This window comes from Mastomys coucha, unplaced genomic scaffold, assembly GCF_008632895.1.
Source record: "Mastomys coucha isolate ucsf_1 unplaced genomic scaffold, UCSF_Mcou_1 pScaffold15, whole genome shotgun sequence".
NCBI classification, from domain to species: domain Eukaryota; kingdom Metazoa; phylum Chordata; class Mammalia; order Rodentia; family Muridae; genus Mastomys; species Mastomys coucha.
In genome coordinates, this window is record NW_022196897.1 from 77,442,163 (window position 1) to 77,458,994 (window position 16,832).

Sequence of the window (16,832 nt, forward strand, 5' to 3'; positions counted from 1 at the left end):
TATATCAGAAACAGAGTCCATGAGGGTCCTAATTTAGATGAGGAAGGGTGTTAAAGAAAAGGCCCCCTCAAGGAGCTGACCTTTAAGCCCAGACCTGAAAAGATGAAGGAGGTTAGCGACCCAAGGGTCCTGTGAACTGAGGCTCAGGAGGTTTGCGTGGGAGAGGAGAAGGTCACAAAAGCATTCCAGGAATATTTGTCTGACATGTGTGACAGACCCAAGTAACTGAAATGGGGAAAAATTAAACAGAGGAAAAAGCTGTTTATTGAGGCTCTAGAGGTGAAAACTTTGAGGCAAGAGACATTGTCAAATTTTTGTTTTCTAGAGAAAATTTTCTGAAGAAATGAAAATGAAAAGGGAAATTCAAATAAAAGGGGCAATAGAGAGTAGGAAGTCAGGGACCTGTCTGCTGCCTGTGTCTGTTGTTTACCCTCATTCTATGGGGAAATGAGGGGAGGGACCCTCTGGATGGAGCAGGGGAGAATCTAGGCAGAGCCTTAGCTGAACCTTACCAGTCTGCACGTCCCCGGGACGTCACCGACCTTGATGTTGAATATTTTAGAAAAGTTTCAGAGGGGAAACCAGGAAAGGGCATAACATTTGAAATGTAAATAAAGAAAATACCTAATAAAAAATTTCCAAAAATTATCAGAAAATTAGCATATTTTAAAAAACTACGTAATTAGATGTCAGATTCTGATTCCTAGAATTTAAGCGCTAAAAGCAGGAATTGTTGTCAGTTCTCTGCTTCCAAGACTACAGACTCCATAATAATGAATGGGAATTTCTGCCTAAACGATAGGCTATCCAGGAGGAGTCCCAATGAGAATCCAGTATTGATGATGTACAGAAGCCAGAGAGGCCTGGAACCAGACCAATGATTCACTGAAATGAACACCTGCAAGTAAAGAGATGTGGACAGAGGGGTAGACTGTGGGCCACACTGTGACACCCTGCAGCTTCCACAAAGAGAATCTTTTTCTTCTGGAAGGGAGGTTGCAAGGGCAGAGAGTGGGTATGAAAGGATGGGAAGATGAGTAGGACTGGGGTGCATGATGTAAATCCAATTTAAAAAATCTGCTTAAATAGTGTGATTCACAATGTATATGGAATGAATCCACCCAGACCATGAAGACAAAGCCACAGCTCAGGATGAAATGCAGTGAGGGTGGGAAGAAAAAGATGAAAGGAAGGAAGACATTGGGTATTTTATTTCTTTTTTTTTTTTTTTTTTTTTTTTTTTTTTTTTTTTTTTTTTTTTTTTTTTTTTTTTTTTTTGGTTTTTTGAGACAGGGTTTCTCTGTATAGCTCTGGCTGTCCTGGAACTCACTCTGTAGACCAGGCTGGCCTTGAACTCAGAAATCCGCCTGCCTCTGCCTCCCAAGTGCTGGGATTAAAGGCGTGAGCCACCACCGCCCAGCAGTATTTTATTTCTTATTTGAGACTGGGTTCTATGTAGCCCAGGCTAGCCTTGAATGTATCCTTTTGCCGCCACCTCCTAAGAGGTAACTGACAATATTTTAGATTGTGACATTCATTCATTTTAAAGAAAGATTTATTTTTTTCTATGTGTGTATGCATATGTCTGTGTGAGTTTAAACATGCGGGTGCAGAGCCTATGCAGGCTCAAGGAGGGCGTCAGATCCTCAGAGCTGCAGTTACAGGTAGTTTTAACAACCTGACATGGCTGCCAGAACTGAACTCGGTCCCCTGGAAGAGCAGTAGTTCTCTAACATTAGAGCTCTAACATTAGTTCTCTAACATTAACTCTCTAGCTCCTGGCATTTCCCACCCCCAACCCCACCTAATCAATCATCATATCTTATCAAAACTTCACCTTATTCAGCACTCCAGATCTGCAGCTATTGTGCCTGTTTCCTAACTGGTTTCTGCCTTCAGTCTTCAGCGCCTGGCACTCTTTCCCACACTTCTCAGTGGTAGAGTTCCACCAACTTGAGGAGAAAGTGCGCACTTCTTTTTAGGATGATGAAGCCCTCATAACTGGGTCATATGCATTCAGGCAGTCCAGCAGAGTGTCACAAATGCAGCCTTTGTGAATACCAGTTGTGCTGTTTAGAAAGCTTTGTGGCCGGCCAGCAAGACGGGGCATTGGCATTGCCTGAGATGGATCCCTGGAATCTACACAGAGGAGTAAGGAGTTTTCTTTTGATCTCCACCCTAGAATATGTGTGTGCACACGCATGCACATATGTGTGTGGGCACACATGAGCGCAGGAACACACACATCATCATCATCATTAACTAGTTAGTTTTTAAAGCCTTTGTGATATGTACTTTTAATTATCTAGCTTTCTGTTTCTTAATGTGGAAAAAGGTAGCAATCAAACTGACTCTTTGCTGTGATGATTAAATGAGTATGTATAAAAGAGTTTTCTCTGGCTGACACATATAAGCACTTAGCATTATTTCCTTTTATTCTGCAATGAAGATTTTCTCTTATATGTTAAACCCCATCGAGGATGAACTTTCTATCATTTCCCAAAGGAATCATTTCATGTTCTCATGCTTTTAAAAATCTTATTTGCTGATGCTTCGTATAGAATTATATAGAGTCATAGTGTTTTTATCCTTTGTGAACTGCTTAGTTCACCAAGTCCAATGACCTCAAATTTCTAGGACTGAGGATGCACTTCAGTTTATAGAATGCTTGCCTAGCAGGCACAGAACCTAGGGTTTATTCTCAGCACTGCTTAAAACTGGGCATGGTGAGCCAGGCGGTGGTGGCGCACGCCTTTAATCCCAGCACTTGGGAGACAGAGACAGAGGCAGGCGGATTTCTGAGTTCGAGGCCAGCCTGGTCTACAGAGTGAGTTCCAGGACAGCCAGGGCTACACAGAGAAAGCCTGTCTCGAAAAACAAACAAACAAACAAACAAACAAAAAACCAGGCATAGTGGTGCATGCTTGTGACCCTATCACTCAAGGGGCAGAGGCAGAAGGGTCATAAACTCAAGGCTATTTGGCTGCCTACTGAGTTCAAGGCCAGTTGAGCTACAAGAGTTCATTCTTTAAAAAAAAGAACAACAAAACCAAAATGAATAGTGATCCTAATTTAAAGAAAGAGATTAAAGTGGATTAACACCACTCCCAGTCATTTTTTAGAAGATGTTTTTATTTTTATGTGTATATATATGTGGGGGGGAGATGTGTGTGCATATGAGTACAAGGTGCCCTAAGAAGCACTGGATTGCAATGGAGCTGGACTTACAGGCAGCTGTGAGCTGCCCAACATGGGTGCTGATAAGTGTACTCAGATCCTCTTCTAGAGTGACACTCTCTGTGCTCTTAAGCACTGTACCACCTTTCAAACAGTGCCTCAAAATAGTTTCTACTGATAGTATACCACTTTCACACAGGGTAAAGTCAAAAGTCATTACATTCAACTATTACACATGGCACGTTACAGTTAAGTTACTTCTAGATCAGATAAATGCTCTGCTGTGCTTTGGTTTTCTGAGCTGGGATTGAATCCAGGGCCATGTGCATGCTATGTATGTATTAAACCCCTGAGCTATACCTTACCCCTTAATAGTGTGCTTTTAAGCTGTTCTGATTTTTACCCAGTAAACACCAAGCGTATTTCAAGGTCTTTCCATGTGACTGGAATGTCTGGCTTTCTGTTTTCTGGTGGTTCTATAAACCCATAAAATGTACGATGTTTGTAGTTAGAGATTCACATATCCCTGAATAACCTTTCTCACTAATAGTCTAGCCCACAAAGTCTGGCCACCTCATCCTTCCTAAACCCAGTTTATACCTGTGTAACTCCAGAAAACTGTCCTGTTGTTTGCCTATCTCTTGCCTTACACTGTTACTGTGACTCTCAGATGGGAAGCCTGTAATCCCAGCACTTGGGAGGTAGAGGCAGGGGGACTGGAGTTTACGGTCATCTTTGTCTACATAGAAACTTTGAAGCTGGCCTGAGATTCTTGAGACCCCCATCTCAAAACAAACAACAAAGGGTACAAAGTGAGGCCCAGTCACAAAATAAGTAAATGGATAAATAATAAAAGAAAAGACAGAAAGAAGAGGAACGGAAATGCCAGGAGATAGTGGTGCTCACCTTTTATCCTAGCACTTGGGAGGCAGAGACAGGTGGATCTCTTGAGTTCAAGGCCAGCCTAGATGACAGAGAGAGTTCCAGGACAGCCAGGGCTACACAGAGAAACCCTGCCTTGAAAAACAACAACAACCACAACAAAAAGAAAGAAAAAGAGAGAGAGGAGAGAGAAAGAGAAAGAAAAAAAGAAGAAAGACAGAGAGAAGAAAGAAAGGAAAAAAGAAAGAAAGAAAGAAAGAAAGAGAGGGAGGGAGGGAGGAAGGAAGGAAGGAAGGAAGGAAGGAAGAAAGAAAGAAAGAAAGAAAGAAAGAAAGAAAGAAAGAAAGAAAGGAAGAAAGAAAGAAAGAAAGAAAAAGGGAGGGGAGTGGAGGGAAAGGGAAGGGAAGGGAACTACCACTGCTTTTCAGCTCCCACTGCTGGGCAAACAGTTGTTTCAGATAACATCTGCCTTTCTAATTATTTGTAATATGATGACAATTCTCTTGTAGACACTTCTTCACAGTAGAAGCGCCTATGGTTATTTTATTCACTGAGAATATCTATCAAATACGTCTTTCTCTTGGTAAAGAACAAAAGCCCTTAGCTACATCCTTACTGGAAAGAAACAGAACAAAAAGCTCTTTGGGGCTGATACTCCCAAACAGAAGTAAAGATTTACTTCAAAAGAATTTCAGTCTTTTCTAGGCTCAGAAAATTCAGATTAATCTCTCCACACTGAAAGAAATACCAAAGCAAGGAGATGAATTTTAAAGGTCTTTTACATTTGAATAGATCTTTCTGCTTCCAAAAGTCTAAAGTTGCCCAGATAGCAAGAGGCTTACTGTAGTGTTCATGAGATTATCTGAAACTCAGACCCAGGGAAATTAGCATCATTCAGAACTCAGTCGTGCAGAAATGACATCGCATCCCTGAACTTGCTAAAAGCTGGAAGAGAATGTTTCTTGCCGGAGGGTCAGCGCCCTAAGTTTCTACAGGTGGCTTCGTTTTAGAAATGCTGTGCTGGAACTCTAGCCTCCTTTGCTACCTCCCAGAAGGTTTGGCCTCTTCCTGCTAATGCTGAAATATGAACATGATGCTTTAAGGAAATTATCTGCAGAAAAACGGCATAGTACAGCTTGGCTGAGTTGGCTCTGGCATCTAACTGAGGTGGGGGTTAATAAATCTCTTCCTTCCAAGCTCTGCCTCCAAGAGCTTTTGCTCATTCCAGATTAAACTGGGAACTGACACATTCTGGAAGGTTTTCCAAAGTTTCCTGGAAAAAAAACAGTATCAAAAGTGTTTAAGGAAAGATTTTAGGCACATCTAGATACAAACTTTGCAACTAGTCTTTAAGAAATCCGAAGCTGCATAACTGAGAAGCCTACAAATGAGTGTCCAGGCTGAAATCTAGGTCTTGTTTATGGCCTGAGAGGATCAGAGAGAATATGGGGGCTGCTTTCCCTCAGCAGCTGGATGCATCACAGACAGCTGTGATTAGAAAGATAAAGAAATCCACATCTGCTTAGAGTTCAAATGCTATATGATTCCCCTGTGAAAGTAAATAAATTCCTGAAGAGGTATGATTTCTAAATTAGGAAAAAAAATAAGGCTATTTGGACTGTTTTCCATAGTTATCTCCATATGCCATATCACCAAAACCAATCCAACATTCTGTGGCATTAGAGATCTTCAATGAGTCTCTTATGGCTGACCAAGGGACTAAGAAAGGACTGGCAAATCCTGGTGAAAGTATAGAATTCACCCAACGTATGGGTGTCTATATACACATAATGACCAGAGGGCTGGTTCACTTAAAAGTTGAGTCCGCCTTTCATTCTGTAAAGAGAAGGATGTTATTGCTAGTACACCAGATACTTCTTGTGCCTCAGGAAAACAGATATGAGTGATCTCTAGGATTACAAGTCAAGGAAGCAGCAATCAAAGTAGAAATAGAAGAAAAAGCCTTCCATGAGCACATCAGTGAATCCAGATCTACCACAGCTTGACAGTGAGCCAACTGTGCAGCCTTCCTCCAAGTTAAACAATTCCCATTTATTTATTTCATTCCTTTTCTTCCACAGAGCCCAGATTTGTATTTGATTTTAATATAGGCCAAAGCATGAGGCATAAGAGAGAAGGTGCTCGGAAAGTAGAACACACTTGAGAGTATGGGTGTGAACTTCTCTAACGGGGAGTCGTCCACGCTATACAATCTGATTAGTTACAAAATGGGCAAAATAATACCCATATTATCTGTTTGTCAGGATAGTTGAAATGATCTAACAAGATATTGGACCATTCTTTAAGGGTTCGAGTGGCCATACATAAAGAAGCAGAGTACTGCCCAAAGCAACATCAGGGAGCTTGTAAGCTCAATGAGAACAACTGAACACTATGCCCACCCACTTACCTAATACAGCAAGCCTCCAAAAGGATTTGCTGACTGAGGAAATGACTTAGACCTTCCCTTTTTTAAAGTTAGGATCTCTATTTAAACTGAGTTTAATTGGTTGTTTTTTGAGAAAGGATCTCTTGTAGCTCAGCTAGCCTTGAACTCAGTAGATAGCCAAGAATAGCCTTGAGTTTATGACCCTTCTGCCTCTGCCCCTTGAGTGACAGGGTCACAGGAATGTACCTCCATGCCCAGTTTTAAGCAGTGCTGAGGATAAACCCTAGGTTCTGTGCCTGCTAGGCAAGCATTCTATAACCTGAAGTGCATTCTCAGTCCTAGAAACTTTGAGGACATTAGACTTGGTGAACAAAGGACAACACTGTGACTCTGTATAATTCCTTATATGAAATAGACATGAGAGAGAATGGAGGCGTTATCTACAATGGGTTCTGCAAGGTGCAAACATGCCAGATCTGGGAGGTGGTAATGGCTGTGATATGATATAATGAGTATCATAAAACTGTGCATTAAAACGGCTAAAATGAGAGTTTTCCTATGTAGAATCTATCACAACTTTTTAAAAGTCAAACAATATTTTCTTTAATAAATCTGTTGCTCACCCACAATATTTGGGGGTGGGTACTAGGAACTGAACCCATGACCCACCACCTTTATGCAAGTGAACTCCCACTGAGCTAAGCCCTAAGCTCCTTTATTTTGAGAAAGAATTTAGCCCAAGTTGCCCAGGCTGGCCTTTGCTTATTCACTAGCTCAGGCCTACTTTGAATGAGATTCTTCTACTGCAGCCTCCAGAGAGCTAGAGTCCCAGGCCTGTGCCATTGGATCCCGTTTAAGTCTAGTATTCCTCCTCTGTGGTCCAGGCCAGGAACCTGAACCCTTACTTCATTTTAGAGCCCAAGTCTGATCACCAACCAGAGTTGATAACAGAAAGTGCCCTTCCGTCCCCATGAACACTACCTACATTTACATTTATACTACACTATGGTCTATTAAGTGTACAAGTATAATATCTAAAACTACAATATATATACTTAGCTTAAAAATAGTTTATCACTAAAAAATGCTAACAATCATCTGAGCCTTTGGTGAGGTTTTTTTGTTGTTGCTGTTGAAGGGTCCTGCTTCAGTGTTGATGGCTGTTGACCTGCCAGGAAGGTAGTGGATAGGCTGGATGGCTGGGGCAAGTTCCTAAAATGGGACAACAGTGAAATCTGTCACATATATCAGCTCTTCTTTTTGTGGAAATCTTTCTGTCCCTTGGGATGCTGTTTGATAGCACTATACACACAATGGAGAATCTTCCAAAACTGGACTGAACCCTCTCAAGAGCTGGCACTATGTCAATAACTGAATTTGCAGCAGATTCTAAATCCTCTCTATTTCCCACATGATGTGTTTGCCTGTCTCTGGGCAGAGAGGACTCACTGTCAAGACAGTTTCTCTGCTCACTCAGGAAAAGCAGTGGCTTCTTGCCAGCATTTGGGATGAGGTCATGTCAGTTGCTTCACACCTTCAGGTTCCACTCTAATTCTAGGTCTCTTGCCATTTCTCCACTTCTGTAGTAACCTTCTCTCAAGAATAGAACTTCTCATGATGTTGGAATCAACTTCTTCCAAACTGTTATTGTTGATATTTGAACCTCCTTCCATGAATCATGAATGATATTTTTGTTGATTTGGTTTTTGAAACAGGGTGTCACATAGCCCAGGTTTGCCTTGAACTTGATATATAGGCAAGAACAAGCCTGAACTCCTGATCTTCCTGTCTTCCTTCCAAGTGCTGCCCTGGAACTCACTCTGTAGACCAGGTTGGCCTCGAACTCAGAGATCTGCCTGCCTCTGCTTTCTGAGGGCTGGGACTAAAGGTGTGTGTCATCATGACCAGTTCCTCAGGAAACTAAATGAAACTAAAATGGCAGAACAAATCCTTTCAGAAAGTTTCAATTTATTTTGCCCAGATCCATCAGAGGATCCGCTCTTTTATGATAGCAATTGCCCTACAAATGTATTTGAGGCAGTAAGATGTTAATTGAAATTACTTCTTGAAATGGCCAAGAGAAGAAGGCTGTGGACAAGTCTCTTTGCTAGTGTTTCTACATCTAGAAGATGCGTTTCAATTATAACCATAGATCTGTTGCACATTTTTGGTAAAGTATTTGTGTCTATGGTATACAAAGCTTACTTTATTTCATGTTTATGCTTTATAGATGTCCTGGAAGTGACTGTATTAATCAACTTACAAATATCTGTCATAGTCAATAGAAAAGATGCATCTTAGCCATTGAACTGTTAGATCGCCTTTGAGCAGCGTGAGTCAGGACTTGTTCATTAGGCTAGCAGCAGGGCAAAAGGAAGCCTGCAGGGAGAGGTGGCCTGCTGTGCTCAGCAATATTACTGTGTGTGTATCTATGGCTGGACTACAGGAATATGCTGATACCTTAATAGCACAAGTCTGATAAACTCTCAGGGAAATATCATATTAGTGCATTTTGTTGGGCTGCGAATCATTTAACTGGAGCATTTGGAGAACATGGGATTTTAATTATGACTGAAAATGCTTCTATCTTGAGATTGCTCTTTGGTGGTTTTATCTCCAAGAAAGGTGGGATTACAATTTTTTTTCTAACACACTGATATGGTATATTTTACTTATCAAAACAGTCATGTAGCTTTGGGATTTTTGAATTGGTGAATGGTCACAATGTATGAAAAAGTGTGATTTTAGGCATCATAATCATAACTGGAACACTGTATACATATATAGGACCTAAAAGGACAGGTCCAGTTAACAGCTTATGATTACAGGTATCTTTGTTCTTTCTTCTTACATTTTTGTTTTCTATAATGCTCATGTTAACGTAAAAAAAAAAAAAAAAAAAAAAGGTTGTTCTAAAACCTTTCCCCAACCTACCAATAAAAACGACTTACTCCTTGGCCTGTGGGTGTGGAATAGACATTGTTTTAGTAGGCGTGAAAACATCATCAACATTTTGTACAGCTCTTGGGTGACCAGGTACATTGACAATGAGATTAATATTTTGAAAAGGATCTATCTGAGCTGTAAGACCTAGAGTACGTTTACAGTGTTCATAAACTGAGTTGTAAACAGATGTGCAGCTGTTTATACTCTGTGCTTCATGTGCAGAGCACAGGAAGATATGCTTCATGTGCAGAGCATAGGCAGATGTGCTATATGTACAGAGCATAGGCCTTATGTGCCTTATGTATTGAGCACAGGCCATGTGCTTCATGTACAGAGTACAGGCGGAGGAGAGTTGGTGCGCTTCTCAGGGGCCCTAGAATTTTCAAAATGAGCACTGGCTTCAACTAAAGTCATAGCTCATCAGTTCTTACAGGAAAGGCAGCCTGTCCCCCAGTGCTGTGAACCTGTGCACTGACTTCTCTTCATCTATGAAAGCTCTCGATGGCATCTTCTTCCAACAGAAAGCGCTTTCCTCTACCTGAGAATCTGCTGTTTTGGGTCAGCTATTGTCAGCTGTCCTGTTGTGATTCAGAGGTGGTTTCATTCCCCAGACCCATGAACTCCCCTCTGCTAGCATCAGACATCTGCAGTCTCTCTGAGCCCTCAGAGCTGAAGAGAGTGGGGCCTTGCTGTGGACCAGCTTTGGTTCAAGGGAATATTGTGGTTAGTTTAATCTTCTATTCTGACCACTGCTGACCACTAAAAGTTCATATTAGCAATAAGCTGCTTGTGTTTATGTTCTCATTCTCTCTCTCTCTTCCTCCCTCCCCCTCTCCCTCCCTGCTCCTTCTTCCCTCTGTTTCCCCTCCCTCCTTACTACCATTTTCCTTTCTTCCCTAAATGTGTTTTAATTTTTTTAGATTTATTTGATGTGTATAAGTGCTTTGCTTTCATGAACATATGTATACCATGTTCTGCCTGGTGCCCACAGAGGTCAGAAGACAGCATTAGATCTCCTGAAACTGGAGTTACAGAGGGTTGTGAGCCACTGTGTCAATGTTGGGAACTTAACTCAGGTCTTTTGCAAGAGCAACAAGTGCTCTCAATCCCTGAGTTTACTCTCAGCCTCCTCTCCCCCATATGTTTTGAAGTCTTGCTATATAGCACAGGCTACATGATCCTTCTACCTCAGCCTCCCAAGTACTAGGTATGTGCCACTATGTCCAGCTCAACAGTTGTTTTTTCCTATCATTTGAGTTGATATCATTGAATACCCCAAAAATATTTCCTTCAGGATTTTTCCCTTTATACTCACAATTGGCTGATCTAAAAGGATTTGGCTTCTCTCAGGGTTTGAACATTTTTAAGTTCTGATTTCAAGTGATACGACATCATCCTTTTTTTTTTTGTCCTTACACGCTTAGAGGACACTATAGGGTTAGTAATTGCCTAATTTCAATGTTTGTGGTTTGTGTCTTAGAGATCAAAGAGGCCTAAGGAGAGGGAGTAAGATAGGGATGTGGGTCATTGCAGAACATTCAGAACTCTTAAATGTGAAGTTCATTGTCTTATACGGGCATCAGTTATGGCATCCAAACAAAAACCACAGTAAGATCAAAGACCACTCAGCGGCATCACCGCAAAATATGTAGTGATAAAGAAATAGTTTAAAATATTGAAGGTATCGAGAGAGAGGGAGAGGGGGAGAGAGAACACACACACACTGTTGAAGAAATGATGCTGCTACCCTTGCATGGTAGGGACCTGCCACAAAGCTTGAAACTGTAAAGAACACAAAGCTACAAAATGCAGTCAAATGAAATGCTGTAAAATGTAGTCTGTCTGCATTCACACTGTTCCTTTTATTTACTGTACAACACTGACACTATTCCTACTATTTGCCAAGAGCAAGGACTTTGGAGTCAGGCTGCAAGGGTACTAAAGAGGGTCTGTTATGCTATGTAATCTTCCACACTGCTTAGCTCTCTAGTCCTGTTACATTATTTATAAGATGGAGATTATAGTAGCTCACAGGAAGAGCTGCTATGAAAGTTAAGCTAGTTATTATACTTCATGTCCTCAGAGTGATACTTGGTTCCTGATGGGTACATTGTGATGATGGCTAATAACATTTCTGACCCGGCAGAGTTGTCACCTCAGAATAAGGTATCCCAAAGCCTACAATCATACTGTATTTATAGGACAATAATAAAGACAGATGGGGGCAGGCAAGATGGATCAGTAGGAAGAAATGCACTTGCTGCCAGAACCCACAAGGTGGAAAGAGAGAAACAGTTCCTCAGAGCTGTCCTATGAACTTCAAATGTGCACCATTATCTCCAAACACACATTCTAAACAGCCTGAATGTGTCACTTTGCAACCTACATACACATATAAATACATATCCAATATATAAATGATTTTTTAAAGGAAAATTTTGGAAAGAATAGAAAGGGGGGTGGTTGGAAATGGGGCAAAATAGAGTTGAGAACACTTACCGCCATTTTTGCCTACAGTTCGGAAGCATCTCCAGAAGGCCCGAAGAAATGATGCTCTATTATGAGGTGTGGCTTGTATAAAGCTGAATTCCCGGAAGAGAATGTGAGTTCCTTGGCATACGCTGTTAAAACTAGAAAGAGAAAAATGGAGAATTCCTCATTAGATGAGACTCAGAAGGCTGGATCCAGAATGGAAAGGTAAAATCAGACAGAACCACTTATGAACAAGGGAGGGGTATCTGGTTTTTCCACTAACAAAATTCTGAACTGCAGATTAGATCAAGTCCTTCTACGAAAAAGCCTTCATACAACCACAGCCCTCTGGGAAGTCGTGTCCACCTCTCTAAGTGGGCCTCCCAGGGAAGTTTTAGGTTAATAGAGCATCCTTGTCATTACTTCGATGAAACCACTACTTGAGTTTTCTGGGGAATATTTTCCTCCACTCCACCTGGCTCTGCAAATGCCCTGAGCAGTCCTTGCTTCCTTAAAGACATCCTTAGTACTAGCCCAACCTATCCCACTGCTGCAAGGCTGACATGGCCAAGGACAGACCTGGACTGCTATCTTCTTTAGGGCTACTACTGCACCATGTACACCACAACTATAACTCAAAGACATACCCTATGTACCACAGGATATAAAGAATTCCGAAGGAACACTAGAGACAAATTAAAATAAGAGTAGAAATTGGCCCCCACATGAGAATACGAAGCAAAGCCCCTGGGCCCATGTGACTCACTGTTTAAACTAAGCCAGAGAAAGGAGGGAAAATGTATTCTGTTGCCTTTGGGTTTTCCTGCCAAAGAAATAGAAGCTGTACAGCCCAGTATAATCCGAAAATGGAAATTCCATAGGAGTCTAGGCAATTCTCCAGTAATCGTCACCACCAAGGGCAGCTTTCAGACTCCAGAAAGCTCTGACAGGGAAAGGTCAAGTGTAAAACATGTCCATTTTTGTAGCAACACAGGCTCTAAACTGAGTGTGGCAAGCAATGAGGGCACATGAGTAATTCCAAATTCCAGTTTTCATTTGGTGACCATATAAAAGGAGGGTACAGATCACTGAACTGAACAAGTAAATATTTCAAGAGTCATCTAGTGCATTTCCCTTCTCACAGATAAGCCCACTCAAGGGAGATTGTCTATTGCCTTTAACATAATATGTTACCTTTTAAGATAAAGTCAGCCTTCCTAATATTAACAGTGCTGCAATGAAACAGCAGAATTAAATGCTATCTCATAGAAAACTACCACAGAAATCAACTTTTAATACATTACAGGGTCAGCTGGGAACATCTGGCGAGATGTGGTATTAGAGACCTTTAAAGTTATGAAAGGGTTAACCTGGCCATGAGCAATGCCATTGTCATCTTACAGAAGGAAAATGAAAAATACAGCAAATGAGCCAACATAGGGAAATGGGGCAGACTACATTTCCAGCAACTGGAGTCTAAAATGATGATGCTGTATTCTAAATTTATAAGCTGTCCTGAAAAAAAATGGTCCCAATGTGTGTTTTATATTTAGGGCAGAAAGTTAGTGTCTAGGTCATGGAATACACTGTGAAGGAACTAATGATATGAAATCATATCCTCAGTACAGGATTTTTCTTTAAGAGTGTGTGTGTGTGTGTGTGTTTGTGTGTGTGTGTGTATGTGTTTGTGTGTGTGTGTGTGTTTGTGTGTGTGTGTGTGTATGTGTTTGTGTGTGTGTATGTGTTTGTGTGTGTGTGTGTGTATGTGTTTGTGTGTGTGTGTGTGTGTGTGTGTGTGTGTGTGTGTGTGTGTGTGTGCATGAGGCTGGAGGTGCCCACAGAGCCAAAGGTTTTTGATCCCCTTGGAGATAGAGTTACAGGCAGTTGTGAATCACCTAATGTGAATGATAAGAATTAAACTTGGGTCCTCTGCAAGTATGTGCTCTTAACCACTGAGCCATCTCTCCAGCCCCTCAGTGTAGTTTGAAATACTACCTCAAATGCAATGTTCTTGAATGCAATAGTCTTTTTGTGATTCTATTCCAATTGCAACTCAGGCCCATTATCTCACAGGCAAAATGAGGCTGTGTTTAGAAACACTTTAAGAAGAAGACATGTTTTTGTTAATTTTGTGTTTTTCTTACCAAATTTTGTTATTTAAAGACCATTTCTATTGCTTTCTTTCTCACTGAGGCCCCTAGCCATGCTTATTGGCTAGCTTCCTTCCATCAGTTTTCTTCGTGTAGGCTGGGATGTCAGTGAACATCTTGAATGGGAGGTTTTCCCTGTCACCGAGGAGCAAATAAAATCATCCAGGTCTTACAGAGGATGACTTTATACTCCATAATACCATGATGATGTCACAGACCCTGTTGCTGAATTCCTGCATAGCATGAACCACTGGGTATTCAAATTTCACTATGAAAACTCATTCTTTTCAGTTGTTGGGGCTTTGCTGAAAGACTGGAGTTTTGTTCTTCAAAAAGTTGGCAAACCCTAAAGATATGTTCCTCTGTACAAATTGGTCCCTGAAGTAACAATTCCTGGATTTGTTCTTTCCTTCCTTGTGAAGCTCAGACAAGGCCTAAAGCTCTTAAATGTTTTCTTTGCACTGCCTATCTACTACAGAATTTGGCAACAGTAACTTGATGAGAGATGTCGGTGGAGCGTGACCATTCAGCCTGTGTTGCAGAACCCTGAAGCAGTTTAGACAACACACTGGAGCACAAGCTGCCTCAACCTCTGCTCCTTCTACAGAGCTCCAAAGACCTTCCCAGACATGAATTCAGCCACAGTGTTCCTATCTTCTTCACTGTCCTGTGACCATCTGCCATTTTGCTTTTGAATGTGCAGTATACCTACTGTGGGAGAAAGTGAGAGAGGATCCTGCGTATAAGGATTTTAACAAAGGTGGTTTTAATATGTAGTGCACTTGGAATGAGCTTCTGTACACTGATATGAATCAGGAAAGCTGTTGGGTTCATTGACTGTGCATTCTCTGAAGCAATAAAAAAGTGTAAGCGGACTAGAACACAGAGACCCAAACATCTAGATGGCTCAGCAGGTAAAGGCATCTGCCTTCGAGACCTGTGACCCACATGGTATGTAGAGAGAACTGACTCTGGCTAGCTGGCCTCTGACCTCCAAAGGTACTCCATGGCACTCGTATGTATGTACACACACACACAAAGAGAGAGAGAGGGAGGGATGGAGGGAGGGAGAGAGGATGGGAAGAGGAAGAGGGAGAGGAAGGGAGCCCTTGACACAAGCCCATACACACACACATACTCTAAGTCAGTCAATAATGTGATTTAGGAAAAACAATCCAGGGGCTGGTGACATGGCTCAGGGGGTAAGAGCACTGACTGCTCTTTCGAAGGTCCTGAGTTTGGATTTCAGCAACCACATGGTGGCTCACAACCACCTGTAATGAGATCGGACGCCCTCTTCTGGTGTGTCTGAAGATAGCTACAGTGTATTACGCCAGAGTGAGTGGGGCCAGAGCGAGTGGGGCCGGAGCAAGTGGGGCCAGAAGAGGTCCTGAGTTGAATTCCCAGCAGCCACACACATGATAGCTCATGGCCATCTGTACAGCTACAGTGTACTTATACACATAAAATAAATAAATAAATAAATCTAAAACAAATCCAAATCCAAACCCTGGCACATTGCAGGTGCCTGCTGAGCCTCTTTGTCTTCATGCTGTCAACAGTAGCTTAGTTACAAGTGGAATAGCCAAGATCTGGACTGTGGCGAGGAGTACTCTGACAGCCCCACAGTAAGGAGCACTGTCTGATGACCTGAACTTGATCCCTGGGATCTACACATTGGAAAGAGAGAACTAACTCTTGAATGTTGTCTTCTAGGCCAGTTAACATCTTTAATCCCAGTATTTGGAAGGCAGAGGCTGTCAGATCTTTGTAAGTTTGAGGTTAGCCTGGTCTACATAGTGAGGTCTAAGACCTTACATAGACTCTGTCTCAAAACAAAACAAAACAAAACAAAACAAACAAAACAAAGAAAAAAAAACCAAACCAAAAAACATTGATTTTTTGATCTTCATGTGTCATACACAAAAAAGAAAATGGGGCTGGAGTGATAGCTCAGGATTTAAGTTCACTGACTGCTCTTCCAGAGGTCCTGAGTTCAACTCCCAGCAACCACATGGTGGCTCACAACCATCAGTAATGAGATCTGATGCCCTCTTCTGGTGTGTCTGAAGACAGATACAGTATACTCATATAAATAAAATAAATAAATCTTTTTTAAAAAAAGAAAGAAAATATAAAACAACAAGAAGAGATTTTGGAAGAAATTCAGTAGGGGCTTGTTGGGAATTGGTTCTAATGCTTTGTCATAATTTGACTCCTAAAAGCCGCACTTCCAGACCTGAGGGTCCCTGCCCCCAGCTGGCTTAGACTGGTAATAAAGAATTGCTGTAGAACCAATTGGCTGGGCAGGGAGATGGAGGTGGAACTTTTAGATTGTGTGGGCAAAGGACAGAGGAGAGGGGAAGAAGGGAAGAATTGTCATGACTTGGAGATTTGAGAGCTGTAGGAGAGAAAATCATCCAGCAATGTAGGTGGAAAGGTAAAGCATCCCTGGGGGCGGGGCTTGGGGTGGGGGTAGGAGGCAGTCCAGAAGGTAACAGGGCAGCAGAGATAAAATATAAAATTAGAAGGTACTAAGCTAGGAATACCAGAGGGGAGTGTTTGCTAAGCCACCGGGAGGTTTAGAAGTGTACAACCGGGCTGGTGAGATGGCTCAGCAGGTAAGAGCACTGACTGTTCTTCCGAAGGTCCTGAGTTCAGATCCCAGCAACCACATGGTGGCTCACAACCATCTGTGATGAGATCTGACACCCTCTTCTGGTGTGTCTGAAGATAGCTACAGTGTATTATGCCAGAGAAAGCAGGGCTGAAGTGAGCAGAGGTCCTGAGTTCAATTCCCAGCAGCCACATGATGG

The 16,832-nt window shown here is 41.8% G+C and overlaps 1 protein-coding gene across 2 annotated transcripts in view; it reads right to left on the reverse strand.

Annotated features, from left to right (window-relative positions):
* CUNH11orf49 (chromosome unknown C11orf49 homolog) overlaps nt 1-16,832 on the reverse strand; it is a 167,089-nt gene that overhangs the window by 94,696 nt on the left and 55,561 nt on the right. For both annotated transcript variants that reach the window (XM_031371004.1, XM_031371003.1), the window contains exon 3: nt 11,894-12,024. In XM_031371004.1, coding sequence (XP_031226864.1) covers nt 11,894-12,024 — 131 coding nt within the window. The remainder of the gene's footprint in view (nt 1-11,893; nt 12,025-16,832) is intronic.